This window comes from Mytilinidion resinicola (assembly GCF_010093595.1).
Source record: "Mytilinidion resinicola strain CBS 304.34 unplaced genomic scaffold BDZ99scaffold_5, whole genome shotgun sequence".
NCBI lineage: Eukaryota > Fungi > Ascomycota > Dothideomycetes > Mytilinidiales > Mytilinidiaceae > Mytilinidion > Mytilinidion resinicola.
This window is the reverse complement of record NW_022985441.1, coordinates 1,857,714-1,885,118: the sequence shown is the minus strand read 5'-3', so window position 1 is coordinate 1,885,118 and position 27,405 is coordinate 1,857,714. Positions and strand designations below refer to the sequence as shown.

The window sequence follows — 27,405 nt, the reverse complement described above, 5'->3', positions numbered from 1 at the left end:
TAGGAAATTATTTGTACATGTAGTATGTTGCGGAAGTTATGGATGCAGCAGGGCAGGCTTCGTTTGTGAAGCGAGATAAGAATTCAGGCACCTTGATTACGGAGACTCACGGAAGCACACCGGACGGAAGCAGCTCTCTGATTGGGTCTTGATGAGAGATGAAAGTATAGGAAGTCTGAATAAGAGATCTATAGGAGAGGGCGCCTCAAGGTGGGTTACGGAAAATTACCATAACGGAACATCGACGCTGGGATACATAGGCGGCAGAATGCGTTGTCGGCCGATGACCACATGGCTCCTTTTAGGTCGTCGAAATGAGCATAACTAGACCGCAGCCTACCGCTTCTAGTATATCTTGAAGATTAGGTAGTACTAGATGTGAAAAGGACACGATTGATCTGCTGCAGCAATATTGCGTACAGGCATTCAAGGGCAGATTCTGGGGTTGATCGTCATAAAGAGAGAGCCTGGGCTAACAATAAACGCTTAACAGTTTCTAGATCGAGATTCAGACAATATGTATGTGACTTGGAAAGGAACCCAGGGGTGGTTTCGATTGTGTGAGTGTTGTTAGAATGGAGTCGAAAAAGAGTGTGAAAATTGAGGGCCGGTAAACAGTCACGTGCTGGCGCACAGGCCATCCAGGTAAACTTCGAGAGCTCCACCTTGCTTCAAACAACTTTCGTCCAACACCACTTCACATACTTGACGACGACTTTTGTCGGCGCACGCGCCCTCAAACCCCTCACCTATCTTTACGACAACTCCAACCTCCAAGTGCCGCCACCATGGAGGCCTCACGGGGACCCCCTCGGGTCAAGAACAAGGCCGCAGCACCCATCCAAATCAGCGCCGAACAGCTTTTGCGCGAAGCCGTCGACCGACAAGAACCAGGCCTGCAAGCGCCGACACAGCGGTTCGCCGATCTCGAGGAGCTCCATGAGTACCAAGGGCGAAAGAGGAAGGAGTTTGAGGACTATGTACGACGGAATCGGATAAACATGAACAACTGGATGCGCTATGCACAGTTCGAGTTGGAGCAAAAGGAGTTTCGAAGAGCCAGATCTATCTTTGAGCGCGCGCTGGATGTGGACTATACGTCGGTGGTGCTATGGGTTCGGTACATCGAGAGCGAAATGAAGGAGAGGAACATTGCGCATGCCAGGAACGTACTTGATCGCGCTGTGTCTTACCTCCCGCGGGTAGACAAGCTATGGTACAAGTATGTCTACATGGAGGAGACCTTGGGCAATGTTGCTGGATGCCGCCAGGTATTTGAGCGATGGATGTCCTGGGAGCCTGAGCCAGCAGCATGGTCTGCTTATATCAAGCTGGAGAGGAGGTACAACGAGGTTGAGAGAGCCCGGCAGCTATTCCAGAGATTCACCACCGTTCATCCGGAGCCGCAGAATTGGATCAAGTGGGCGCGTTTCGAGCAAGAGAATGGCACTAGTGATCTGGTTCGGGAGGTGTATGGCATGGCTATCGAGACGCTTGGAGACGACTTTATGGACGAGAAACTCTTCATGAGCTACGCCAAATTCGAGGCTAGTTTGAAGGAACTGGAACGAGCACGGGCAATCTACAAATTCGCTCTCGACCGAATGCCCCGTTCCAAATCAGTCAATCTACACAAGGCCTACACCACATTTGAGAAGCAGTTTGGCGATCGGGAGGGGGTGGAGGATGTCATTCTGTCAAAGCGGAGGGTGCAGTACGAGGAACAAGTCAAAGAGAACGGCAAAAACTATGACGCGTGGATTGATTATGCACGTTTGGAAGAGACTGCAGGGAACGTGGACCGGGTTCGGGACGTCTACGAACGGGCCATTGCACAAATTCCGCCCACCCAAGAGAAGCGGCACTGGAGGAGATATATCTACCTATGGCTGTTCTACGCGCTCTATGAGGAAATGACGAGCAAAGATGTGGACCGAACGAGGCAAATATACCAGGAATGTCTCAAGCTTCTTCCGCATAAGAAGTTCACGTTTGCCAAGGTCTGGCTGATGGCGGCGCAGTTCGAGATCCGTCAAGGTCAGCTTCAAGCCGCTCGGAAGACGCTGGGAAGGGCGATAGGGATGTGCCCGAAGGACAAGCTTTTCAAGGGCTACATTGAACTCGAGCTCAAGCTTTTTGAGTTTGTCAGGTGCCGGACGCTGTACGAGAAGTACATCGAATGGAACCCCGCGAATTGCCAGGCATGGATTAAATTTGCGGAATTGGAGCGCGGTCTCGACGATCTAGAAAGAACCAAGGCGATTTTCGAACTCGCTGTGGATCAGCCCCAGTTGGACATGCCTGAACTGCTGTGGAAAGCATACATCGACTTCGAGGAGGAGGAAGGTGAGTACGACGCAACGAGGCAGCTCTACGAGCGGCTGCTGCAGAAGACCGATCACGTCAAGGTCTGGATCAGCTGGGCTCAGTTCGAGATTGGGGTGCCTGATGATGAGGAAGAGGCGGACGAGGACGAGGAGAGGCCTGTCAGCGAGGAGGCGAAGGCGAGGGCACGGAAGATCTTCGAGAGGGCGTACAAAAGCATGAAGGAGAAAGACCTGAAGGAAGAGGTATGTTTCCCCTTGTCTAATGGTGGATTTACTGGGCACATGCTAACTATCATACAGAGAGTTGCTCTTCTCAATGCGTGGAAATCGTTCGAGGCAACACACGGAACGGCAGCCGACCTGGAGAAGGTGGACGCGCAAATGCCACGCAAGGTCAAGAAACGGAGGAAGCTCGACGACGACTCATTCGAGGAGTACATGGACTACGTGTTCCCGGCCGACGACGAGAGCGCGGCCAAGATGTCGAAGCTGCTGCAGATGGCGCACAAGTGGAAGCAAGAGCAGGCCGGCCAGAATGGAGGGTCGTAGTGCTTGGCCACGGGTGCCAGGCTGGAACATGCTGGTACGAGTCTATTAATCTATGCAATCAATACCATTGCCGTCATTGCTCACGGGCTTGTTGCAAATGTGGATCTGTGTTGGCTTCCTTCTGGATTGAGCAAGATTGTCCTCGAAGGAGGCCGTGGAGGATGCTGCGGAGGATACTGTGGAGGAAGGCTGCCACACCCTCCCCGCGGCGTTATCTCTTCCGGGCTGCGTCTTCCCGGGATGATGGCTGTCCACGACAACTTGACAGTCGCCTGCCGTCAGAACATAACTTGGTTGGGGTCTGACGTCGCGATTGGGCAAACAGGTGCATCCGTGACGGTGCTCGACAAAGGTAGATATAGCAAACGTTGCGGAACATAATGCCGCTTCTGGGCAACCAACACCAGGGCCAGCCATCCACGCGCGAGCGGTCTTCTGGAAGTGATAGCGACGAGCTGATAGTGCAGGCTGGCAGGGCGGGCCGGGAGTGGTGCAGCGTGTCTTGGGTGGCTGCAGATCGGGCCACCAACAGGCTGACAGGGCCCCCGGAGACCCAAAGCACTGGCACGGGCGTGCGGGCGGAGTGCCGGTGGCCAGGCACTGGCTGGGGCGATGCTGCTATTGGCGGCGGGCGCGATAACAGGCGGGCTGCTGGATATAAAACACGTCTGCTGCGCTGTTGCTGCAGACCACGTCCAGCGCCGTCGGAGCCTCTGCAGGTTGGTTGTGCGCCTCACCGCCTCGAGCCTGGGCGCGACTCGCTTCCCCTGCGTGCAGAGCCTCTCGTGGAGAAACGCGGCCGGGCCTGGTGCTGGCTTTGCTGCGTTGCCAGGGCTGGTGGGGCAGTTCGAAGAGCATTTTGCGGGACGGCGCGGGGCATCAGAGGCCGACTGTAGCACACGGCGCTGCGACAACTGTCAGAAAAAAAGAAGCGCCCGTTATCAGCCGTGTTGCAGACGGCGCGAGCACGACCGCCGCGACTCCCACCCAGCAGCTAGGCCGTCATATCGCTGCACCTTGGAGATTGTCGCCGTGTGGTGCAGTCCGACGTCCACCAAACAGCGTATATCTGCCCTCCCCTCAGCCTCTGCCCCTCTTCACTCCCCACCACCGGCCTTCCTCCTCTTTCTCTCCCTTTACTTGATTCCCTACCTCTACTTCTTCTTCCTCTTCTTCCCGTACCCCGCCTGCCTCGCCCGCCCTGAACCCATAACCGCCCCAGTCTCGCCAACTGCGCGCCGGCTGCGCGTACCCCCCTCCGCAAGCATGGGAAAGCCCAAGGTGCTGCTGCTGGGAGCCATTGACCAGTACGTCCTCCCACTCCCCAAGATGCCTCTTCCGATGCCGGCCTAGGCCCCGCGCATGAGAATGAGAGGCTCCACGGCTCGCGCCCCCATCCTCTCTCTACTCTGCATTGTTGTGCGTTGGCACAACACATTACGTACCCATTTCCCCCTTCCCTACGAATTGCAACAGCCCAGTCTTACCAGGTTTCTTGCCATGTTTGCAGCGCGCACGAATCATGGAACTCGCTTTCCTCCCTCGCCGATCTCGTGGCCCCCGAGGCCCGCAGCCGCGCCGACTTCCTGGCCGAGTGTAGTGCTGGGAAATTCGACGGCGTCGTCGCGACGTACCGCACGTTTGCGAGCGTGGAGATAACGGGTGTGTTTGACGCGGAGCTGGTGAAGCTGCTGCCGGAGAGCTTGAAGTTCATTTGCCATAATGGTGAGTTCGGAGTCGGTTCCTGCATTTTGTTTCCGGTCAAAGTCAATTGCGAGCGTGGTGTGTTGTTGTGATTTGATTTGCCGAGTGCGTGCTTTGTGCCTGCGGCGGTTGGAGGAAGATGCCACCCGATTTCCCCGGTATTTTCCCTGGAACTTGGCGTGAAGGTGGGGGCCCACTTAGCGTGCGATTTGAGGGTCAGCTGGGTGCTTGATTGGTGCGGAGTCGTGGGCCTAATTGGGCGGTTGTGTTGAATGTTCTGCTTGTTCTCCTAAAAGTCAGCATCGTGTGTCTACTTCTTCTACCATTTGTATGGTATCTTACACAGTGGCTCCTAGGCGCCGGATACGATCAAGTCGACGTCCATGCCTGCTCGGAGCGCGGCATCAAGGTCTCGAACGTCCCCACCGCCGTGGACGATGCCACCGCCGACGTCAACATGTTCCTGATCCTCGGCGCGCTCCGGGGCTTCAACACGTCGATGCTTGCGTTGCGTGAGGGCAAGTGGCGAGGTCATCCACCACCGCCTCTCGGCCACGATCCGGAGGGCAAGACGCTGGGGATATTGGGGATGGGTGGCATTGGCAGGAATCTCAAGAAGAAGGCCGACGCGTTCGGCATGAAGGTCGTGTACCACAATCGTAACAAGCTGAGCGAAGAGCTCGCCGGCGGAGCGGGCTACGTCAGCTTCGAGACGTTGCTTTCCGACAGCGATGTCATCTCTCTCAACCTTCCCTTGAACGTAAGTTGTTTTCAGAGCAAGAGAAAGCTTTGTGGGTGGGGTGATACGATGTGCAGCTGTCCGCTCGCTTACGGTGATTCGCCGCGTCGCAGATGACTTGCAGCATCGTGAGACAGATCGTCAAAGGAGCAAAAGTGGACTAACTTCTCGGCTAGAAAAACACGCGCCACCTGATCTCCACGAAGGAGTTCGAGAAGATGAAGAAGGGCGTCGTCATTGTTAACACGGCCCGTGGCGCAGTCATGGACGAGGATGCGCTGGTCAAGGCGCTCGACGCGGGTGTCGTGTGGTCGTGTGGCCTCGACGTCTACGAGGAGGAGCCGAAGGTGCATCCGGGCTTGGTGGCGAATCCGCATGTCATGTTGGTGCCGCATATGGGAACTTGGACCTATGAGGTGAGTCTGCCAGTCTCCGTTCCAAGACGATGGTGTCGCTTGGTCGGTGACGAGAGAAAAAGCAAAGGCGAAAGACGCTGACCAACACCCACAGACCCAACTCGCCATGGAAGAGTGGAACATCGGCAACGTGCGCGCCGCCCTCGAGAAGGGCAAGCTGAACAACGTCGTCCCCGAGCAAGCTGAAGTGTGAACTTCTCTCATTCCCCATTGCCCTCCCATCAATTTCCATACTTCAAGCATTCCAATTTCCAAAACGCCTGGTGCTGGGGCTAGAGCTAGGCTGGGTTTAAACGGACGGACGGGCCACAAGATATGGAAAGGAAAGGAAAAAAGCGGCTTTGCGATTGCGTACTATGCTTTTTTTGCTACTGCCTACATGAGGGATCGGCCCTGGGGATGTTGTCGGGTTCGGACGACAAATGATTATGCATGACAGACGCACCCGGGCTTTCAGGGCTGGGTAAATCGGAGTCCAGGCAGCTTTTAGATAGAAGGCGATGAAAATGGGAAATAGATAGACTACCCTACCTAGTGTGCCTCAGACTTCGCTTGTGGCGATTGGCTTGCCGGTTCGTTGTTTGAGATGGACAAGGGGCAAGGGGTTGGTGGAGGCAGAGGAGAAGTCGCTCTGAGGATTTTCGCCCTCCAGTGCCACCAAGTCGCTTTTCTTGTCGAGAAAAGTTGCTTTTGTCGCGTATTACGACGAAAATAACGCGTCTTGCCACCGCCTTATCTGATCCTGCCGGTTTGGCGTGGGAGATCGGTGAGACAAAGTGGGAACAGCACAGCAACACGCCTCGCTACCAACCACTTTCCCATTCCCACCTACCACACCTGTCCTACTCTATGTACAACTCCAAACGTACATATTTGTCACCCTCGCGTCGTTTCTTCGGGTGCAACAAGTCTGCCCTGTCAACCTCGTGTCTGACGAACCTGTCAATCTGTCAAAACGTCAAGTCAGCCCGGGTTCCTGCATGGCCGGGCGCAACTGTCGGTCGGACTGGCAATTCGCGGCCATGGCTTGGAACAGGCAAATATCCGAGCGTGGAGGCGGGCCGGATCGATCGCTTGACGAGCGAACAGGATGCCATGCCGCGGCGCGAGGGCGAGGCGTTTGCGGAGAAGGGAAGGGGGAGACTTTCACAAGCAAAATTAGGCGAGTGAGGATGCAGGATTCAGGAGCTCGAAGGCGTTGGTGCCCTGAACGGGATGGGGGAGGCTGGGAACGAGTTACACGTACACACGTTCTTGTTTTATTTGAACCAGCGGGGCTTTTGCTGGATATTCTCGTGTTATTTATTTTCTGGTTTACACGGGCTGCTGGGAGACGTGCTCAGCTTCTCAGGATACGAATTAGGCTAGACGAATTGTGGTTGGCGGGTTCGTCTCGTGAAAAGACGCACCCTTGGAAGCTGGACGTTTTCTAGAAGCTGTCAGTCCCGCAGACGCCTCTTCAAGGTTCATCCCTGAGGAGTGTAGCGATGGCTGATCACTCCGGATGTGCGTCGTGGATGGACATCTCGTGTCGTCTCAACATCTCCCGCCGCTCGAGGTCCGACAACGCCCAAGCCTGTTTCAATTGCCATGCGCCAAGCTAACTCGAGATAATTCTGACGAGTCTCGACGACTCAGTATCGTGCTCCTTTTCCTAACCTCACACAGTAACACCGAAGCCCTTGCCCAGACAGTGGTACCACGAGCGGTTCGGCTGGTCCTTCGGCTGGCGACTTCTGCCGTTTGCTACAGTTGTGACCTGTACTACAAGGGTACTGCGAGTGATCAGTGTCACTGGCCTGGTTTCATGTGGGCCAGCTGTCAGTTGTCAATCTCGTAGTGCTGCCTCTACCCGTCCGTGTGTTTTGACAGTGACAGCTCCGGCAGCTCTAAACCCGTGTAGCACACAGCGTCTACATATCCCAAGGCACTTAGCCTGCGTCTCGCATATCCACTGCCGTCGCCTCGATCGGCGGCTGCGTCGGTGGGTGCTTCTGCCTGCTTAGTGTGTACTCGTCCCGGGCGGCTTCATATCGTGTTGAGACCCGATATCAAGACCTGCCTAGCCGGGAGTTGTAGTTGGAACTGGAAGCAGAAAGCGGCACACTGAAAAAGCGGCTAAATCGCGGCACGGAATATCACTGTAGGCTTCCGCTGTCAGCACATCAGCAATATTATGTTGTGCAGAGGTGGAGGATGGCCGGCCCGCGAATTGCCTTTACCCTGCCAGCCACGCCAGAGCCCTTGTCTCGCTTCTATCGAGAAGCATGGGAGGTGGTTGGGATGGCTGGCCTGCTTGGGCCATGATCGGCAGCTGTATTGGGCGTGGTGGTGCTGAAGCGCGCCGAGTCCCAGGATGGAGCTGGAGATGAACATGGAGAGTCGTGAGAAGTCCTGTTGCAAACTCGCATCGGCTTGCCATCGTCGATGCTATCCCGTTCCAGGCAAACGGGCGTAATCTTGCCGCTCACTTCACTTGATTGTCTCAACGCTACCGAGGACCACGGCTCTTTTGTTGGTGGAGAAAGCGAGAAGGTGAGGGAGCCGAGTTCACGTGTAGCCAGTCAGTATATCTGCCGCTCAACGGTCAAATCTGGTGGCTGGCGCACGGCAATCTAACTGAGGCTTTGGCGCCAGGCTTGGGAGCACACCAGCACGCAGTCGCGGAACCTTCTCGTGCGCCTGGTGCCTCGTCTCGCGTGCTTGCTGCTGTGTCGGAGCTGTCTTCTTGCCATCGCCCACCCAGCACCCTGAAACGCGTGCTGCCCCGAGGGACGAGGAGAGCGCCGGATGCCAGGTTCAGCCGTGGTGGCTAATATGCCCAAGGCTGAGAGCGGCATGGGGCCACGGCCGCGACATTCCACAGCGGGCGGGCTACCGGCCGCTTGCCCACGGGATGGAGCGCAACGGCGATGGATGAGTGAGAGAGGTGCAGGATGACACCCTTGACGCGTGTCCATGCGCCTGGCGAGCAGATCCAGTATGCCTCGTTCGTGGGAACATGCTACATTGAGGCTGGGCGCTCTGCTGGGCCGTGGCCGTCTCCACCGCACACCCAGCACCACCCAGCACACGCAGGCTGAGATTGCGGGCCTGTGGACGGCATCTGGCGCGGTGAGACCAGCGACGAGGGTGTCGTCTGCGAGGATTCGGGACACGGAAGCAGCTGGGAGCACGGCACGGGCAGCCCCGCATGGACATGACGGGCAGCGGCCGGGCGCGCAGAGGCTGTGTTCGCATGGCCGACTGGCGGAAGAGACGCTGGACATGCCCGGCCTGCGTGGAGAACGAGATGGCGGGTGTCGTCTCGGGGGTGGAGGGTGGAGGGTGACAGACAGCCTCGCCGTTCGTCGAGAGTGCGCGCCAGGCCCCGTCCCGATGTGGCCTAGCGCTCCTTCTTCAGGCCTTTTCTTATTCCTTTCCGTTGGCAGTCTCTCCACATCTTTTCCATCCCATCCATCGCCGCGCCCGCTCCCAGGGCTGTCGTCGCCCGGCATCGCTGCAGCACTCGCCCTCGACGCGCTCCAGTCCGCGCTTCTCCACCGCGCGCGCCAGCGATAGTCGCCAGCCAACCTTTCGCTACGGCGCAAAGCAAGGATTCCTCTAAATCTTCGCTTCCATCAAGCGAGCAGCAGCTCCAACGTCAGGTACGTCCCCGATGCACCCTCCAATGCATCCCCTCAACTCTCCACTCCTCTCCCCCACCGCGCCCTCATGTCTGGCCGCCGTCGCGCTGCTGTCGATGCTGTCGATGCTGTCGCTGCTGTCGCTGCTGTCGCTGCTGTCGCTGCTGCTCCGCTCGTCCGCGCACATGGCGGCCCTGCTGCTGCCATCGGGGCAGCCCTGGCCAGTCCTGGAGGGCGCCGCGGGCTGTCATCCCGCAGGCAGTTTTACACGCAGCCTGCACTGACCTGCCGTCTTGACGTTAGGTTGGCGGCAGGCCAATCAGGCGGCCCACAGCACCCTTCTTTTCAGCGCATATTGCTCGCATTCCAGACGCACCATGCCGCCCGCTTCGCGCCCGGCCGTCTCCCGTCCCCGTCGCCATCAAGTCGCCATCCAGCATCAAGCCCCTCGGGCCTCACCAGCCTGCAGCGCGCGTTGCCGGGTGCCAGAGGCGTGCATTTGCTGATCGCGTCTGTTCTCCAGGTAGTTTCACTCTTCGCCGTGCCTCAAACCGAGGTCCCCTAATAAGCGCACCCCCCTGGATTCGACCTCGCCCGGCCCCGGTCCGCCCGATAGGTACGCCATCTGCGTCTCGGCCTGCCTTCCCGCTGTCTCCCCCTTCTCGTCAAGCTTTTCGCTTCGATCCCTAGACTCGCCTGCGCCCGTTGTCCATCGCCAGCAGTTCGTCCCATCTTCTCCACGCGCCAGCAGGGCATCGACTCCCACTGCCGGGTGGCACCATAGCGGCCCATTCACCGCCAGCCGCGCATGTCACACGATTACCACAAACCACAGACCTCTGTTGCGCCCTGCCCTCCCGTCGCAGCTTGACCTGGCGAGCATGGCCGAGCAGAATCCCTCGCAGGCCAGACAGCAGTCGCAGTCCTACCCATCGCCACATTCATACCCGTCGCCCTCCATGCAGCCCACCTACACCTATCCGCCGCCCCAGGGCCAGCAGTCCCAGGAGCCCTACCGCGCGTCGCCCACCGGCTCCAGCATGTCGCTGCCCTCGTTGAATCTACCGCCCATCCGTCTCCAGGACGGCCACGGACAGCCTCCGCCGCAGCACCAGCCTGGACAGCAACCCATGGGCTCGCCGCTCCCACCGCCAGTGCAGCCCATGAGCGCGTACTATCCCAATCCGAATCAGTCGCTGCCGCCGCCGGGCCAGCAGATGAACGTCACGTCGTCGCCGCACCAGTTGGCGATGCGATACCAGCTGCCACCGCACCAGGGCGAGCAGAGGATGATGTCGGGCGGGAGACACAAGAAGGAGATCAAACGACGGACAAAAACGGGATGTCTGACGTGTCGGAAGCGGAGAATAAAGGTGAGCCGCAATCCATTTACGCGTTGTTCCAATGGCGCGGTGTTGCGACAGGATCCAGGGTGCGGGTTGAAGTCGCGACTTTGAACGACCAGCCGTCGTCGTAACCGAGCCACCAAAGAAGCGAACCAAACCCTCACCAGCTCAAATCCAACCGCACCTGTTGCCGCGACTGTTCGCTAATTCTTCACAGTGCGACGAAGCGCACCCCACGTGTCGCAATTGCCAGAAGAGCAAGCGCGATTGCTTGGGCTACGACCCCATCTTCAAGCAACAGCCCGGGCCCGCCCAAATCCAGCCTGCACCCAGCGCTGCTCAACTGCAGCCCTCAATACCAGCCTCCGCACCCCCACCATCGGGTAGCTACGCTCATGTGCCACAAGGTTACGCTCCCGCTGTCACGGCAGGGTACGCGCCGCCTCCAACCTCGGGTGGACATCCGCCGTACGATCAGTTCAACTCAGCTATCGACCCAGCTCTCGCTGCCACAGATCCGGCCCTGCAAGGTGGGCCACCACCGTACAATGGCTCCGTGCCACCTAGTTTCAGGCCCGCTGTAGGAAGCGCCAGTCCATACTCCTCCATTGCTTCAGATGTGCATCCCGTCAAGGGTGAGTAACCTTTCCGAGCACTGCGTTGTCTTGTGCTTTTCGCCATTAATGATCCGAGCAGCGACTGACTAACTTCGGTTCTTCAGCAAAGCGAATAAAGATCAGTGACACCTTCTCCACCAATGGACATGCGCCTCCCGAAGTGCCTCCGCGAACAGGTCCAATCACGGAGGCAGAAGACAGTGAGCTCACCGAAGTCTATACCAAGGATTACGTCAACGGCTTGTGCCACATCCTAGAGACAGACTGGTTCATCACCAACAACAACGGCCTTCACAGGATCATGAATGACAAGGACTTGCACGAGGAAGCCCTTTTCTTTGTGATGACATGTCGTAGCTACGACAGCCAGCGTCTCGACTTGGCCAACCAGATTACCAGCCAGGAAATCCGTCTGGTTTGGCGCTTCCTCTGCGTCTGCAGACAATCACTACCGTCCACAAATGGAATCAATGGATCCACCTCTATCAAAGAGGAGGATGACCTGCCTGTTCGAGAAGCTCGCGGACGACTCGACGTCCTGGAGGCGCTTTTGACTAACAACAGGCTAGAATCAAATCCACTTCTTAGGATATCCTACCCCGCGAACATCGACCAAGCAAAGAAGGCACAGGTTGACTTCTGGGCGCACCTCGGCGATTTCGTGGTCAATGTGGATAACGAGTCAACTCATCCTGACACGGTCGAACGGTCGCTCTCCGCTATGAGAGACATTTTGCAGCAAATTGAGGCACGAGATGTCATCTACTCTATTGCCATCGCACGGGTCGCCGGAAACCGTGTTCCTGGATTTCCCCACAATTTGCCACCCCCGAGGAGCAATGATCCGAACGACGACGTGAACAAATTAAACATCGCAAGGGGCTTCATCACCGATGAGTCCAAAGCTAGCACCCAACAGGTCATCACTCGAATCTGCGAAATGGCCTTGACATCTTGGAGAGTCAGCCGGTAGAGTCAGCTGCACTGTTTTGGTCAAAATTGGATTCTCATCCCATGCTCAGACAAAGCGACACACCATTCTTTTACGAACTTCAACGACACATCCGACACGGAGATCCCGTTTCGTGACAGATAATCGAGCTATTGTCTCGTGTATCACTCCACCTGGCTACGATCTACGACAACGGTGTTCATAAATACCCCGGCGGCTCACCAAATATGTAACCCCTCCCTGTCTTCATTGGTTCCACGCCCAATTCCAAAAAGGTTCTCTCGGTATACTCTTTTCTCTGTTGCAATACACCATTTCCCAACATCAAAATACAGACGGTGCGCGCTTTTCATACTAGGCGATGAATCGTTTGGTTTAGAATTTCTGTCACTCTCGTTAATGTCACCACTCTTTGTTCGAGCTGGCATGTGGAGAACCACCAGTGCATCGCGTCATCGCAAGTTCGGAGGCGTTGTTGGAACGACTGCGATATCAGACCTAGGGAGGGGTTCATTTGTAATTGTATCCTTTTTCCGATTCAGCGATCTCGGCAGGGGGGTTATTTGGTAATTCAGCTGGCTTGGCTGTCTCTGGGCCTATCTACCTACTAGGAGCTACTCTTAATGTGTGTAAGTGTGTGTAGTCAACACCATCACTGGGGGTGTTATGGGATCTGACATCGTCTGGCTAGACGGGTTCCAGGAGTGGGAAGTAGGAGGCAAAAAATGGAAAAGATTAATATGATATGGTATTGGGATGTACTTGTCCTTCGTTCGGTGTGGTTGAGCCTTTCTTACTGAGTGCAGTGTGTATGCCAGTCGAGTTATAGATGCAATGCCTCGTCATAGATATCCATACACTCGTTTACCGCTGCGTGAGGAGCTTCATGGTACTTTAAGCTTTCTAACTGGGAAAGAAGTTTAGCATTTTGGGCAACTAGTAAACATGCAGCTTACCCCTTGCAGCGCAAGCAGGGTCATTACAAATAAACGTAGGTTTCTGGTAAATAGCCCTCTGAAAATGGACGTTTGTGACGCCGTTTTATGGGGGCCTTTTCCCGCCATGCTAAGAGCACAGCCCCGGCCTCGCATAAGCGTGCTAAAGGCTCCATCTAGTAGCATGGTTCAATCCTGCTGCCGCAGATGCCATTTAAGATATAAATTTAGTTTTGAAGATCCTAAAATAGACGCAAATGCCCATGGCCCAAAAAATGGCCACGGACGCTTTCCTTAATATCTTCCTGTCAGGTGCTAGAGCACCTATATAGTAGATAGTCGTGCGAGTAGCATGCGGTTAGCATGCGAATCCCGTTCGGGCCTAGTGTCCCTCACGTGATAGCATGACGGTCGCACATACTGATCCTCTATGGAGCCCCCTCCGGGTTTCCTTAAGGATTCGTCTTATCTCACAATACACTATTATCCTCAATTACCGTTGCAAGGCCCTGCCGTGCCCTTCCCTTTTACACTTCCCTTGCCCTCTTCCTATAATACTTAGTAAAGACCTTCCACCTCTATATAAGTAGTCGCCCTTTCCTGTTTATTAAGCATATAATATATCCTTTCTACTTAACCTCTATTAGTATATTAATATCACGATGATGCTACACGCAGGAGGTCAAGGGCTTAAGGAGGAGCGATAGTGAGGAGCCCCTTTAGGCTCCTCTTCCCTTTTCGTACTGGTAGACTCTCAGTAATGGTACGAATTATGCATTTCTCGTAATGGTCTGATATTCGTACTGGTCCCTTATTATTATTATTATTATTATTATTATTAGGTTCTATTAGGTCGATTTAGCTCCCGTTAGGGTCCATGCGGCAGTGCTATCTAGGTTTTATTTACAAGGGGAAACCGTTCGCTCTAAGCGGTCGGGTAAAAACCTTGTTTTCTACAGTGTATAACGCCTTGCGTTCCTTTTTGTTTCTACGCGGCTGTGGGGGACGCGTGGCAGCTCTGTAAGCATCACCACGGAGTAAGCCATCTTAATGCATTCTCCAGGATCAATCCGGTGTCCGTAGGGCCTAGGTTCCAGGGTCGTACGGTGTCCAGATTGTTGGTACCAGTTGTATTTATATCTGTCTGCTATATACAAGATAGATTCAACATGCCCTCCTGCCAGGGCCCTACCCCAGGCCGCCCTTCCTACAACGACCTGCATACAATCCTGATTTGCTCCTTAAGCCTACATCACAAGTTGTTGCTTATGTACAATAGTAGACCGACACGCGCATCCGTCCTTTCGGGCTGTATAGACAGTGTCACTAGCGAGGTGTTAATCCTCCTCCCTATGTAATAGCCTGCAAAATGGGAAGGCTGCAGAAGGATGCGCCGCACACTTCCCACACAAGAGAATAGGAAGAATGCACGCATACTCTCCATTACATCCTTAGCGTGTAGAGGTGCTGTACAGGCCGAAGCTTGTACAACCGTGCCCGAGAGGAACAAAATAGGAAGTATGCGCGCATACCCTGCACACCCTCCACAGACTGCCGTCCATCACGAGTCCACCAGGCGTCCGTAGAGGCCCGGAGCTAACTGTCGCTGCCATTATACACCACGCCCCACGGATGCTACCAGAGTGGATCTGGGCATCCCCTTCGCGTTGCCTGTGACGCTCTCGCGACAACAGGCCGACCGTGTTTTGCAGACGGAGGTCGTTACCTATAATAACTCGACGCCGCGCAGCTATTATCCCTTGCCGTCCACTAACCAAACTGTCTAATCCTTGCTCTTACGCCTATCGGCTCCTAAATCCTGGCTCCAGTAATGGCGTCGTCCGGGTGTCGTTTCGTCCAGTAGTAGTATTGTTGTCCAGGTGTCGTTTCGTCCAGAGGCGTAAGCGCGACCGCGGCGGTACAGAGGTGTCCTGTTGTTCTAATAGATCGGTCCTATCGCTCCTACCAGCAATTACAGGCGCTGGCATGGCCCGGGGGTGGAATGGCCTGCCCAGGTAGTAGAATGTCGGATGGTTTTGACCTTAATCCTCTGTTTGAGCAACGTAGATTTTCGAAAGTGTTGCCAAGACTTCCGTGAAAACTCTGCCTCTCGAGCGGCGTCAAGGACGACGTCTTCAAGGACGTCCTCTAGCCACGCCGCAGCGCTGCACTCGTAGAGAACGTGATCCTCATTCTCAAGCGGACCGTACGGTTCGAATAAGACGGAACCGAACCCCCGTACAACAATACGGGTCGGATCACGATGTTGGTGTTCGGTGCTTACACTATATAAACGGGATACTAACGTGTTCTACATGCATGTGGTGGTTACAAGCGAGTGGTGGCGCTTAATTTTTGGTGCGATTTGGACGTTTTGACACCCCAGCAATCTCAACAACCATAAAAGTATTAAATAAGATTATATGAATGCATATAGTATTTAGCTCATTTCAATGGCTAGGCAATAGTTTGGAGTGATGTGTCTCTGTAATTCTATTATATCGTAGATCTTACCCAATGCTAGGGGGCCAAAACTCTACTATAACTAAATGTGGCCATCAAGAGACCCTAAAAATTTGTCTTATAATATTGAAACAGCTATGCATATCTTTATTCTAAGTTATAGATTCAAATCTTTTATAGTTGTTGAGGTTGCTGGGGTGTCAAAACGTCCAAATCGCACCAAAAATTAAGCGCCACCACTCGCTTGTAACCACCACATGCATGTAGAACACGTTAAGTTAAAGGGGATAAAAGGTAAGCAGGCGAGTAGGCGCTAAGGTTATTAATAATAGTAAGATAATTAAAAGATGGGATAAAATGGCTCTGGATAAGGCGGTAAAGTAGTAAAGAGGTAGAGCGTGAACTATAGCATGCAGCCGAATGCAAGCCTTTATTAAGTGGGAATTTGAAAGGGGAGGGATCTAGTAGGAATGCATGAGATGAGAAAGTAAAGTAAGAAGTGTTGGATAATGACAATCAGCTACGACAAGCAATCTGGTAGCAAACCTGGGCACATTTGTGTATATTAGCACGTCTTCCACCTTAGTTTAGATGCTACGGCCTGCAATTCAACAAGAAGTAGGGTATAGAGGAGGTTCAAAGACTGATTATATAAGGGCGGAAAAACACGCTAAGCTGGAAGAGAAGGACCGCCTAAACCTGAGGGGGGTTTACCTCGAACAACTTCACAAATTTAAAGTGTACATATATCTATGGCAAGGCACTGTAAAAGCCATCGCACCCTAAATTGGGCTGATGGAAAGAGGTAAGTTATAGTGCACTGAGATGTAGTAATGGGAGCCAGTCCGCGCAATTTGGAGTCAATTTTGGCATGTTATTGCTCGACGGCCTGAATTGAGAGCGAGGAAGGAGGCAAATCACAGCGCACTGAGATATGCTACCGGGAGCCAGTCGACGCGAATTGAAGTTGCTTTTGACATGTTATTGCTCGACACCCTGAATTGAAAGCAAGGAATGAGGTAAATCACAATGCACTGGGATGTGCTACCGGGAGCCTGTCGGCGCGAATTGAAGTCGATTTTGGTATATGAATGGATAGCTCTCTAAATCAAGTTAGGAGAAAAAGCAGTTGAGAGACTTTAAGATTTGACTTCATCCATTTCCATTTCCTAAATATATCATTAGAGAACGCTCAAGCACTATGTCCTAAGTATGAAATCATATCACACTTTGCACGCACCCATATCTCGACCACTTCGTTCCACCTCATCTCCCGCTACGTCAACAAGTCAATATGCCGGAGCTGCACTACCTGTCACCTATGCATACTCAATGTACCAAAATCTCTCTAAGTTTCTCACTCATAAGAATCACAATCGCACGGCGAAAACAAGTGGCGTGAGAGTCAGGTGTTACATTATATTACATTGAATTCAGGGTATCCGGACGGTTAGATCGGGAAGCAACTCTCCGAGTTGTGAACAATGTGCCGTCTAAAACAAGTCTTCCTCGTTGATGCTCTCTCCTCCCCTCTCGGCCAGATATATCCGGCCGCTCTCGTAGACGCCGAGATACAATCCGCTCCCGATCATCGTCCACACACCTCTCAGCGCACCACCCCTCCACAAGCCCCTCCACCCCTTCTCCCTCATAATCTCTCGCCCAATAGCCAACGCGCTCTTCCGTCCCTTCTCCTCCGGCCGCACCAGCGGATTCAGCGCTTGAGCCGCCGACTTGACCGTCTCCTCCGAGCTCTGCACACCCTTCCCCACCGCACCCACCAACCCTTCTTTCCCCATACCCTTTCCCTTCGCTGTGGCATCACCACCGCCCTTTGCCGCTTCGACCTCGCTGACAGCATCCCCCGTGGCTGCGAGCATAATCCGTGTCTTGACCACATCTACCGGCGTTGTGACAACCGCCGACACTGCGCCCGCCGTGCCCGCGCTTACCGCCGTGATAAGCCCACTCTCGACCAGCCCTCCCCTCAACTTGCCCCTCCGCTCCCGCCGATCCCGAATCCCCTGCTTCAACCGCTCAAACAGCGGGAACTGCAGCGCCGTAAACGGCAGATTGCGCCCCGCGAGCGCAGTGTAACCCCTCCATAAAGCGAGCGGGTTCGAGCGGAACTTGGCGAGGGTTTGGAGGGTCGGGTTGGTGCTGGTCTTGGCGGTCGAGTCGACCATCTGCGCGTTTTGCTTTATGACTTCGGCGGGGGTGAGGATGGCGCAGGAGACGAGTTCAGCGGCTGAGGAGGCGGCGGCATGGACGAGGGGGGTCGGGATGAGGCCGTGGGGGGAGGAGGCCGTGGTGGGGTTGAGGTGGGTTAGGAGGGCTTTGGTGCGTTCGTAGGTTGTGAAGAATGCTCCTGCTGGGAGAAGTTAGGACAGATATATATATAGATGGATGGGAGTCAATGAGAGTGGGCATACAGGAGGGCAAAGTGGCTATTATGACACTACCCACACCTTGGTATAGCCCGCGGAAGAGCGCGGGCTTGTTGACGGCGCTGGTCGCGGCATTGGTGTATATGCGGGCGTAGTTTGGGGACTGAATTCGTGTTTTGAGAGTGTCGAGGGGGTAGACGAGGAGGTCAATTGTGAATGCTGCGAATGCGCCGGCCTGGGTGTGGAGATGTAAGCTTGTGTTTTGGGTATACTAGGGGGCCAATCGCTTACAAGAAGGATGTCGGAGTTGGTATTTCCCGACATAGAGGCGAGGAGAAGGCGGTTGTGAGGTTTTCATGGTGTTGAGCGTGATTGAGGATGATTCATGGGAAAGCGATGGCAGACGTCATGTCGCCCAGGTTTCTACACCACCGCACCTTGCATTTTCAAAGCCAAACTATTAATGTTGAGCTGATGCATTTGAAATAGCTTTTTTGACGCATGCCAAGTTGCTCTAATACTGTTAGCAAATTTCGCAACGTTTGCTTCAGTTTTGAGACGATATGTGATTTCAACGTGACCTTCACGTGACCCATTGTGCTGCATCTACATACACAGCAACACAAATAGCGCTCTGATCTCTGGACTCTACACTTTTGGCCATGCACCAAGAGCTGCCTGAGTGAGGAGCACTGGGGATGTACCTCACCTTAGTGCCCCCCATTCGTGCCCCCCATTCGTGCCTCTCCTATCACCACAATCGTTAATATGGACCGAGCCAGCCAGGTACTAGCGCAAGGCCTGCCTCTAGATATCCCTTCGCATGCTAATTATACTGTAGCGTATGAGGTAACCGAACTGGCTCTAAGTATATACCTTCGCTAGCCTTCAGCCTCGCCCGCCAGCGGTCTACGATGGATAGCCCAATTAAGCCTCCAGGCAAGAACTGGCCTCGAGACTTCGAGAAACGCAATCCCGAACTCAAAGCAAGGAGAGTTAGGTCGATAGACATAGTGTGCATGGCGCAGATGTCGGCAGGCCGGAGGCAGCCGGTCATTAAATGCGTCCTGGTCTTACTGCATTTGAGCAATGGTACACGTTGTGCGCGAGGGTGATGAGATTTACAGACATTGATTGAGTAAGGTAGGTAAGTAGATTAGTTACCCTACTATTTTATAAGTATTGAGAAACTTAAAAGACTCCAGAAGTGAACGGTCCACTAACTATCCAAGCATTGTAGGTGAAGTTAATTCCAAGCTCCTAGGACAAGGTGCCTTACCAAGTTTCTCTGTACCTCTGCTGTATTCAACAATTCCAATAAAGAGACCTACTTGAAAACCAACAATCTCGGTTGTAGCAGTGGATTTCAAAGTCCGGAAAGACGTCCGCCTAATGAACGAGGCGATCGGGGTCCATCTTATCCAGAGGGTCTTTACCATCAAATGCATGCTTCTTACGGTACGCTGACGATTTCTTGATGATATCAAAGAATTCCCCTCCAAGCGTCTTCTTCTTCGGACCGGAAGGCGCGGCCCAGTGCGCTGTGAAGGCCTTGAACTGTCATGGCAGATATCAGTGACGAGGATCTTGCAGAATGATAGGGCAAACATACCGCCGTTTTGAAGCCCCACCTATCGGGGCCCGCCTTTTTCTTGAAATCTTCCATACCCATGTCGTCGAACTTGTCAACTGTTTCTGCACTACCGTATATGCCCTTGCCTTTGAGATCAATATCGTGTGCTCGCGCGTAAGCCACTACAGCGTGGGGCCATGTCTGGTCTTTGTCGGCACCGAGCATGTCCCGCTCCATAGCCCCAGTGCCATCTAGATCACTTGCAAGAGAAAGGAACATGGACAGCACCATAGGTAGGTTTTTGACTTTCGAGTCGGGCTTCAGGAGATCAGCACGTTCAAGAGCATTGAGGGCAGTGAGGAGTGCTCGTCCGATGGCGTCTACAGTCGCACAGAGACGGTCGCCGTCATCGAGACCTGAAATAAGTCAATTAGCAATCGCAATCCTTAACAAACACGTTCGAGATCACTTACCGACCCAAGGCGCAAGCTCATTGATGAACAGCCAAATTGCCATGGCCTCCATATGCACAAACACGCGATGGGGATCGGAGTCCTTCTTCGTATACTCTTCGTGGAACGCAACGAGCTACCAGCTATTAGTGGATCCATCTCACCCCAACAAATTGTTTCAGATATCGAGGACACCGACCTGATTCTCCACAACTTCCTGAAGCCCATATCCAGTGAAGTCGTTATAGACGTACATGTCAAAGTTATCCTGGTCCCTACGTTGGGCCTGGTCGGTGTACTCATTAACCAGATAGTTGCCCATCTTGGTAACAACCCACGGCCATTCCGGCACCTCCTCTGGTGTAGCCTCTGAGTACTTCTTGTTTTCCTCAATGCACTGCTCCATGTCTTCCTCATCTGGCTCTTCATCCATATCTTCGTCGTCGCGCCATTCGGCTTTTCGGTCTTTCCAAGGACGAGACATGCAGCGGTATTCAAGACCCTCGGGGGATGCCATTTTCGCGAGGATCGCTTTTTCTTGCTGGCGGTTGTACGTTAGCTTTCTATGAGCCCTCTATAAACATGATTGATCTCATCATAGCCATCTAGACTGCTATGCATAAGATGGAAAGGGTTTGTCTCACAGCAGCGTTCTCAGCCTCATGCTTCTCCCTTGGAGTCTGCTTCTTGCCCTCGGTAGCAGACCCAGAAACATTGTCTTTCTCCTTTTCCTTCTCCGCAGCGTTCACGTTGCTAGCAGTAGCCGTGAGAGGCTGAGCATCCGCGCTGGTGTCATCCTTCACCTTCTCCGAGACTTTCGACAGATTCGCACCAGCTTTCTTAGGAGCCTCCAAGGCGATAGAGGCATTGCCGCTCGTATTGTTCTTCTGCGTCGCATCCTTTGACCGCTTCGCTCTGCTCGGAGCTGTCGACGCGCTGGCCGGGGCCGCATTGCCGTCCGATTCTGCTGATCGTCTCTTTGCGCGAGGCATATTCGAGACAAGAGTGGTCAGTTGACAGTCAAGGAGGTATTTGAAGCCTCAAACTGAAATAGGGGCTGGGTGTGTGGACCTGGAAGGGGACGCTCGCGTTACTGGACCGGAAGGGCTTGAGCTTGAGCTTGAGCTTGGGCCGACGGCGTCACGTGAAGAAGCGCATCACGTGACGTGAACTTGACTGGAATGCGATAAGAAACTTTGGAGTATCTTCACAGATTAGGAACTACTTGATTAGGAACCACTCGAATAGGAATCACTCAAATATTTATCAAGCTGGTCTAGTCGCAGAGTGCTCCCAAACGTTAAAACTGTGGCCACGACCTCGCAAATAGGAATCGACTATTCCGTAAGTCAGGCAAAGCGTGTCACTAAAGTATGCTCCCCAAATGCTCCAATCGAAGGCTTCATTACAAATTAAATAATCATTACGCTCGTCACCATATCCATCCCCTCTGTATACACGCTGAGCTCTCATTTCTGGGCACGCCGTTCCTTATCCCTCTCTACCACTCCCATCTCGAAATTGCTTTCAGAAGCTCATTGAGGGCACCCTCCTTAGCATCTAGCTTGCGATAAGTAAACCAAAACCCCACCCCAAAGAAAGCCAGTAGGGATACGATCCCGTAATTCCATACTAGATTCGGGTCCTTAGTTAGTGGGACGAAGGCATGCGCTAGAGTGCTGCTCAGTGCGCTGGCAAAGAGGATGAACTTAATACAGCAGATGCCATATGCTTTTAAATTTTTTCTAAGAACCTGTATGAGTAGAGGTCGACTTTCGCGCTCACGACCTTTGCATCTCAGTGTCATTCCCTTCGGTTGTAGAGTTCAAGGCTACGTATGGCGCTCTTATCTATAGACTCTACGCTTTCCGTGATTCTTCTGCACTTCCAAGATATTTGCTAGTCTCTGGGCGCCCAGAAGTTGGCACTGTGTTCGACACTTTTGCTGCCCAGACTTTCCTGAAGCAGATAGTGGGCAAGATGGACCCTCTGCTCCATACTTTTCCAAGATCTGATAGAGGGCGACCCAGAGATCCCATGTGGGTAACCTTGGAACAAACGTCGGATGTTGAGTCTTAATCGAACGTCGCACGTCAACTCAGCCTGCCCCCTAAGCTCCGATTTGAACAACATCTCCAGAAGTGGATTTCACAAGTGCACTCTGCAACCCTCATTCTCAACTATCGTGAGGCGTGAAGACCGGTAAGTTCGGCCGGTGAGGGCACGTGACATTCGGTGACCGGCTTCGTCATCCGTTTAGGAACCTGCAGGCGCTGAGGTGGCCGCAGCCAGGCCGGGGTCGCTAGGGAGGCAGGCTGCAGTTTGGCTGCTGGTCGTCGAGCGCTGGGCGGATCGTGTTGGAATCGAGGAGTGGCCAGGTGGCCAGGTGGCCAACGCTGTGTCTTCAGCCCGACAGGATGCGTTCTGGAGCATGAGCAGTGTCAAGACGGCAGGACGGTGAAGGGATTGAGCAAGGCCTCTCTCGCCGCCAATAGCAGTGGCATGGCGACAACTGCGCCTCCTCTGGGTTGCGCCCCCTCTGGTTTGCGCCCCCTCAAGTCATCTGCCGCTCGACACCTCACCGGCAGCCCGCGCTCGGCTGAGCAGACGAGCGGAGTATTGCTCGCGCTGGCATTGGGCCGCAGCGGTGGCGGGAGTCTGCGCATGCTTGCTTCTGGACGGTGGTGCATGACATCACCCTCTGAGGGGCTGCAAGAACGACGCAGCAGCAGGCTGGGCCCACAGGCCCGCTGCCTTTCCGGCATCATCCACCAACCCACCACCGCCCCTCCTTCCCGACTGCCAGCCTCAGCGCCGCTTGGAACCCTCTTCCCACCTCACCGGAGAGTCGGCCTGCTGCCCAGTCATCATAAAGCCTGCTGTCCTCATCAGCCCTTCCTCCTGCAACCCCCCTCCCCCTCATCCCGTCCTTCGACACCCATCATTTCTCCTTGACCCACCCACCTTCGTCTCTGCGCGAAGTCACTCCACCACCGGGAAAGCAAACGGTACTGCCCCCATGTCTTCCGAGTTGCCCCCGAGCGTGCCCTGATGCTAATCGCCGCGAAATTCAAGACCACACGATTCCACATATCCGCTGCACCCTCACCACCCGATACCCCTCTACACCCCGCCATCCGGCTGGCACGCAGCGATGTCTGAGTACAGCTACGACGACCGCCCGCGCCGCGGCGGGTCGCGCCGCACCCGCGACCGAGAGCCCGAATACGCCTCAGAGACGACCTACATCGAGCGCGGCGGCAAAGGCGCCCCAGTCCGCGACCTCGTCTACCGTCCCCGCGAGGACAGCATCGAGGACATCCCCCGCGACTTCCCACCGCCGGGCGGAGAGTACCGCCAGAGCAGATACCGCGAGACCGACTATGCCCCGCGCGCCCGATCCGCCGGCCGCCGCAGCTACGACGACCGATCCGACTACGGCTATCCACCCTCCAGCCGGGGCGGTGGCAGACGCCGCAGCTCCTACGATCGCGATGGCTACTACTCTGACGACTACGACAAGCCTCGTCGCGAGCGCCGCAAATCAGTTGTCGATAACATCAAAGATACGGCGGAGGGTCTTGGCCTCGGCGGCGTCATCGCCGCTGTGACCGGCAAGAAGTCTCGAAGCCGCTCTCGGTCCCGTCATGGAGGCTGGGACGACGACAGCGACCGATACGACCGCCGCAGTCGACGATACAGCGACGAGTCTACCGAGCGCAGCCGCAGCCGGGGCGGGAAAGGCCACAAAAGCTCCGCCAAGTGGGAGCAAGCCGCAAAAGCAGCCGTCGTTGCTGGTGCCATCGAAGCCTTCCGCAGCCGCAAAGAACCTGGTCCCTGGACTGGGCAGAAGGGCCAGCGCGTTGCTACTGCCGCGCTTGGTGCCGCTGGTATCGACAGTCTCGTAGATAAAGACCCAAGTCACAAGGGAAAGCGTCACGTTGCTGAAGCCGCCCTCGGTGGTCTCGTTGCCAATCGTCTTGCCAACGGCTCCCGCTCGCAATCTCGAGGCCGAGGACGTGATGCATCCCGATCACGCTCGCGGTCACGATCCACAGGCGGTGGCCTCCGTGCTCGATCCAGGTCTCTCTTTGGCCGCGGACGTTCCCAATCTCGCGGCCGCGACGGCGAAGACAAAAGCCACACTCTCCGCGACGTCGCCGGCGCGGGAGCCGTCCTCGCTGCCGGCAAGGCCCTTTACGATCGTGTGCGCTCCAAATCCCGCTCTGCCAAGGACCGGAACCGCTCCCGCAGCGTCTCCAGCGAGGACAGCTACGTGCCGTCGCGTGGACGCAACCACAACGGCGGACGCAGCCGCGACATGGAATCCTACGACGGTGCGTCCCGCAATAGCGGTAGCCAAAGCCGTGCAGTCGCTAAGAAAGTCAAGGGTGGAAATAGCAGCGAAGACTCTGAGTCGACGACCGACATGGAGCGCAAGCGCAAGAAAATGCGAGGTAAGGAACTCCTGACAGCGGGCTTCGCGACCGTCGCCACAATCCACGCGGCGCACGGCGTCTATTCGTCTATGGTGGCCTCCGAGAAGCGGCGCAAGCTGGTGAGCGAGGGCGAGATCACGCCCGAGGAGGCGCGCAAGCGCAAGAGCAAGAACATGCTCCAGGACGCGGCGGCCGTGGGCATTGCAGCACTCGGTATCAAGTCAGCCTTCTCCGAGTGGAAGGAGATGAACGAGCAGCGGCACACGGTCAAAGAGCTCGAGGACAAGCGCCGCAAGAGGAGGAAGCAGCGGGAGAAGATGGAGAAGGAGGCTCGCCAGAATGCGCTCGGTGGTGGTGGTGGTGGTGGTGGTGGCGGCCCTGTCGCGATTCCTAATGGACAGTATGCTAATGCGTATCCTGCGTATCCGACAGCTCCGAGGCAACAAGCGTATCCGACGACTTATGCGGATGCGAATCCGTATGGGAGCGTTCCCCCGCCCCCTATTGGCGCGCCGCCTGGCGCGAGATATTAGAGTGATAGAGTAGTAGGATGACGGTTTCTTTCAGGGGTTTCAGGCTTTTGAGGTATTGGAAGGTGAACGGAATGAAGGCTTCAGAAGAGAAAGAAGGGTGGTGATTGATACCTGGGTACTGTATACCCGAGAGATGACTATTTTCTTTTTTCTCCTTTCTTTCTTGTGGACGGATGGTTATGGACATCTTTTCGGTTATGCAGAGAATGAATGGACGAATGAATGAATGGAGCTTTTTTTTATGAACAGTGCATGGATGATGGATGGGATTGGACGGTTTTGGGTTTTTGGGAAAGGGGCGGGTGGCATACACTGGATAGGCTTTGTGACGAATTTCACGAGGATTATGAATAGATATATGGCAACATCTGAGTGTTGTTTGAGAAGATGTGATAGTGTTATTGTCAGGGCTTGGGAGGTGAGGGTTGTGAGGAATGCAAGTAGATACGCCCCACCCAGAACTCAGGACAAAGAATCCTCGAACAGCCAAACTATCAAATACCTAACCATCCCGACCCATCGCTCTCTTGGACGCATTATCTAGGACGAGCTTAATTACCACCCCCCTTTTCTCTTGCTATAACCCCCCCTAGATTTAGCTTAGCTCCGGCCCGCAACAACTTTGTCCTACAAATTCAAAGCTTTAAATCTGCAACACCACGAGAGTGAATTAATAGCCATATACCAGCCTGCTACCTGCCATTATATTTAAAACAGAACGTGCCTAGATAGCTAAGCATTTAGCCTAAATAGCTTGCTTTTATGCCGGGCCCTTAACTATAAACTACCTCCTTCTTAGGAGTAGATAGAGGCCCGTTCTAGAAAGATAGTAGACCTTATGCTCTCCTCTATAAATGCGTGGCAGTCCTAGTGGCACAGGGCTAGATGGGTATAGTAGGTGGTGAGGTCACGCGGGTTAACGTAGATTCCGTATTAAAGCTTGGTGGTTCTGCTTCTAATTGGTGAGACAAAGTTGTTACAGGCTGGAGCTAAGCTAAATCTTGGGGGGGTTATAGCAAGAGAAAAGGGGGGTGATACGGAGAGAAAAGGGGGGTGGTAATTAAGCTCGTCCATTATCTAAGCAGTCAAGTTGAGCCACCAAAACACAACACTTAGGCTAAACATGTGAGTCGACCCCAAGTCAACCTCGACACGAATCAACCTGTCATTTCGTGTATTACTTCGCGAACTGATTTTGAAGAGCTTTGATCCAATTCGGGGAAGATTCGTTGCATTTTTGGTAATTATGCCTCAAATCGGCCCTCTGTATCACGTGATGCACATGCAAGCTGACTCATCTAAGAGTATATAACTAAACCTCTCCCGCGCCCGAGTCTCAGACACGGAAGCATGGGAGGGAGGGTTCGGAGAGGAGATGAGCACGTGACGTCTTCACGTCGCATGTGGGTTGGCGCGTGTGGGGATCAAAAAGCGAAGTAGAGCCTAGCACATGGGTGTGGGAGAGGGAGGGATCAAATATCAACCGAGAAGCTTGCGATGGAGTGGTGGAGTGGAGGCGGCTGTGGATCGAAAAGCCACGCAGAGTAGGCCCATGGAGGAGTGGAGGGGTGGATGCGGGGAAGATTCAGGGGGCGTGTTGGTGGTGTACATCTGTACCTCATTCTGGGGGGTTGTGAGGGGGATTGCGAGATGGCGGTCAATAGGTTGAGCACGTGGCAATGTTTCTTGTCATTGAATTCCGACGGTGAGATGTAGTATTATGAGGTGTCTGAGCAAGTCGTATAGGCATTGAGGATGTACAGGAAGCACGTATAACGATGCTTGATTGTGATCTAGCCTGGACTACTGAATCCACCGCACTCAACTTCAAGCTTTTCACAAGCAGAGGTAGAAAGAGTATTTGTACAGAGCATCTCATTAAGCTTTAAGCGCGATCCCCACTTGGGGCGCATTGTCGATTCAAACCAGGCCTTCGGAAAGCCTGCAGGCTTCCACATTTCCTCCTTCTTCTCTTACTCTTAGCATACACCTTAAGCGCATTCATGCACCCCACTTCTTCGCCTTCGCCCCCTCAAATACACCACTGAAACATGATTCTCCGAGAGACCCAGCCCTGTACAAAGAGAAACCCGATACCTAACCAGAAGAAAAGAAGGCAAAGAAAAGAAGCCTCGGATCGAACAGCGATCAGCAATCGGGACAAGAAAGAAAAAGAGATACAAGTTTGGACCAAGAAAAGAAACTAAGCAGGAGATGCTCAAGCGAGGGCCCTGGGGCCGCGTTGTCGGTGGAGGATATTGCTACAAGGTACGATGGAGTGGGTTTGGGTTTAGGTTGACAAAACGCCCGTATTAGAGGGCGCAGTCGGGTATCTGTAGAGACAGGC

General features: G+C 54.3%; 8 protein-coding genes across 8 annotated transcripts; 5 read left to right on the top strand and 3 right to left on the bottom strand.

The window, feature by feature from the left end:
* The first annotated feature begins 694 nt into the window (after positions 1-694).
* BDZ99DRAFT_460710 (putative cell cycle control protein) lies at positions 695-3,080 on the top strand. Its single transcript, XM_033719445.1, has 2 exons — positions 695-2,570; positions 2,628-3,080. The coding sequence occupies exons 1-2, from the start codon at positions 789-791 to the stop codon at positions 2,874-2,876; spliced, it is 2,031 nt and encodes a 676-aa protein (XP_033580433.1). The 5' UTR covers positions 695-788; the 3' UTR covers positions 2,877-3,080.
* Positions 3,081-4,142: 1,062 nt separating this feature from the next.
* On the top strand, positions 4,143-5,928 carry BDZ99DRAFT_486687 (uncharacterized protein; the record flags this gene model as incomplete). Its single annotated transcript, XM_033722796.1, has 5 exons — positions 4,143-4,183; positions 4,387-4,601; positions 4,937-5,340; positions 5,496-5,735; positions 5,830-5,928. 5 exons carry the CDS (start codon positions 4,143-4,145, stop codon positions 5,926-5,928), a joined length of 999 nt encoding a protein of 332 aa, XP_033580432.1.
* Positions 5,929-9,449: 3,521 nt separating this feature from the next.
* BDZ99DRAFT_517723 (uncharacterized protein) lies at positions 9,450-9,926 on the top strand (the record flags this gene model as incomplete). The annotated part of the gene is made up of 1 exon (XM_033725206.1): positions 9,450-9,926. The coding sequence occupies one exon, from the start codon at positions 9,450-9,452 to the stop codon at positions 9,924-9,926; it is 477 nt and encodes a 158-aa protein (XP_033580431.1).
* A 316-nt stretch (positions 9,927-10,242) lies between these two features.
* BDZ99DRAFT_474115 (uncharacterized protein) lies at positions 10,243-12,297 on the top strand (the record flags this gene model as incomplete). The annotated part of the gene is made up of 3 exons (XM_033721871.1): positions 10,243-10,734; positions 10,925-11,342; positions 11,429-12,297. The coding sequence occupies 3 exons, from the start codon at positions 10,243-10,245 to the stop codon at positions 12,295-12,297; spliced, it is 1,779 nt and encodes a 592-aa protein (XP_033580430.1).
* A 4,870-nt stretch (positions 12,298-17,167) lies between these two features.
* Positions 17,168-18,539, bottom strand: BDZ99DRAFT_438645 (mitochondrial carrier; the record flags this gene model as incomplete). The annotated part of the gene is made up of 4 exons (XM_033717630.1): positions 18,353-18,539; positions 18,107-18,296; positions 17,531-18,045; positions 17,168-17,407 (listed from the first exon to the last, which is right to left on the bottom strand). The coding sequence occupies exons 1-4, from the start codon at positions 18,383-18,385 to the stop codon at positions 17,168-17,170; spliced, it is 978 nt and encodes a 325-aa protein (XP_033580429.1). The 5' UTR covers positions 18,386-18,539.
* A 685-nt stretch (positions 18,540-19,224) lies between these two features.
* BDZ99DRAFT_460703 (uncharacterized protein) lies at positions 19,225-21,169 on the bottom strand. Its single transcript, XM_033719444.1, has 5 exons — positions 20,731-21,169; positions 20,286-20,627; positions 20,108-20,222; positions 19,674-20,050; positions 19,225-19,618 (listed from the first exon to the last, which is right to left on the bottom strand). The coding sequence occupies exons 1-5, from the start codon at positions 21,076-21,078 to the stop codon at positions 19,451-19,453; spliced, it is 1,350 nt and encodes a 449-aa protein (XP_033580428.1). The 5' UTR covers positions 21,079-21,169; the 3' UTR covers positions 19,225-19,450.
* Positions 21,170-21,473: 304 nt separating this feature from the next.
* BDZ99DRAFT_460702 (uncharacterized protein) lies at positions 21,474-21,950 on the bottom strand. The gene has a single exon (XM_033719443.1). It carries the CDS (start codon positions 21,891-21,893, stop codon positions 21,588-21,590), a length of 306 nt encoding a protein of 101 aa, XP_033580427.1. The 5' UTR covers positions 21,894-21,950; the 3' UTR covers positions 21,474-21,587.
* Positions 21,951-23,105: 1,155 nt separating this feature from the next.
* BDZ99DRAFT_517719 (uncharacterized protein) lies at positions 23,106-25,058 on the top strand (the record flags this gene model as incomplete). Its single annotated transcript, XM_033725205.1, has 2 exons — positions 23,106-23,116; positions 23,162-25,058. 2 exons carry the CDS (start codon positions 23,106-23,108, stop codon positions 25,056-25,058), a joined length of 1,908 nt encoding a protein of 635 aa, XP_033580426.1.
* Positions 25,059-27,405: the final 2,347 nt, after the last annotated feature.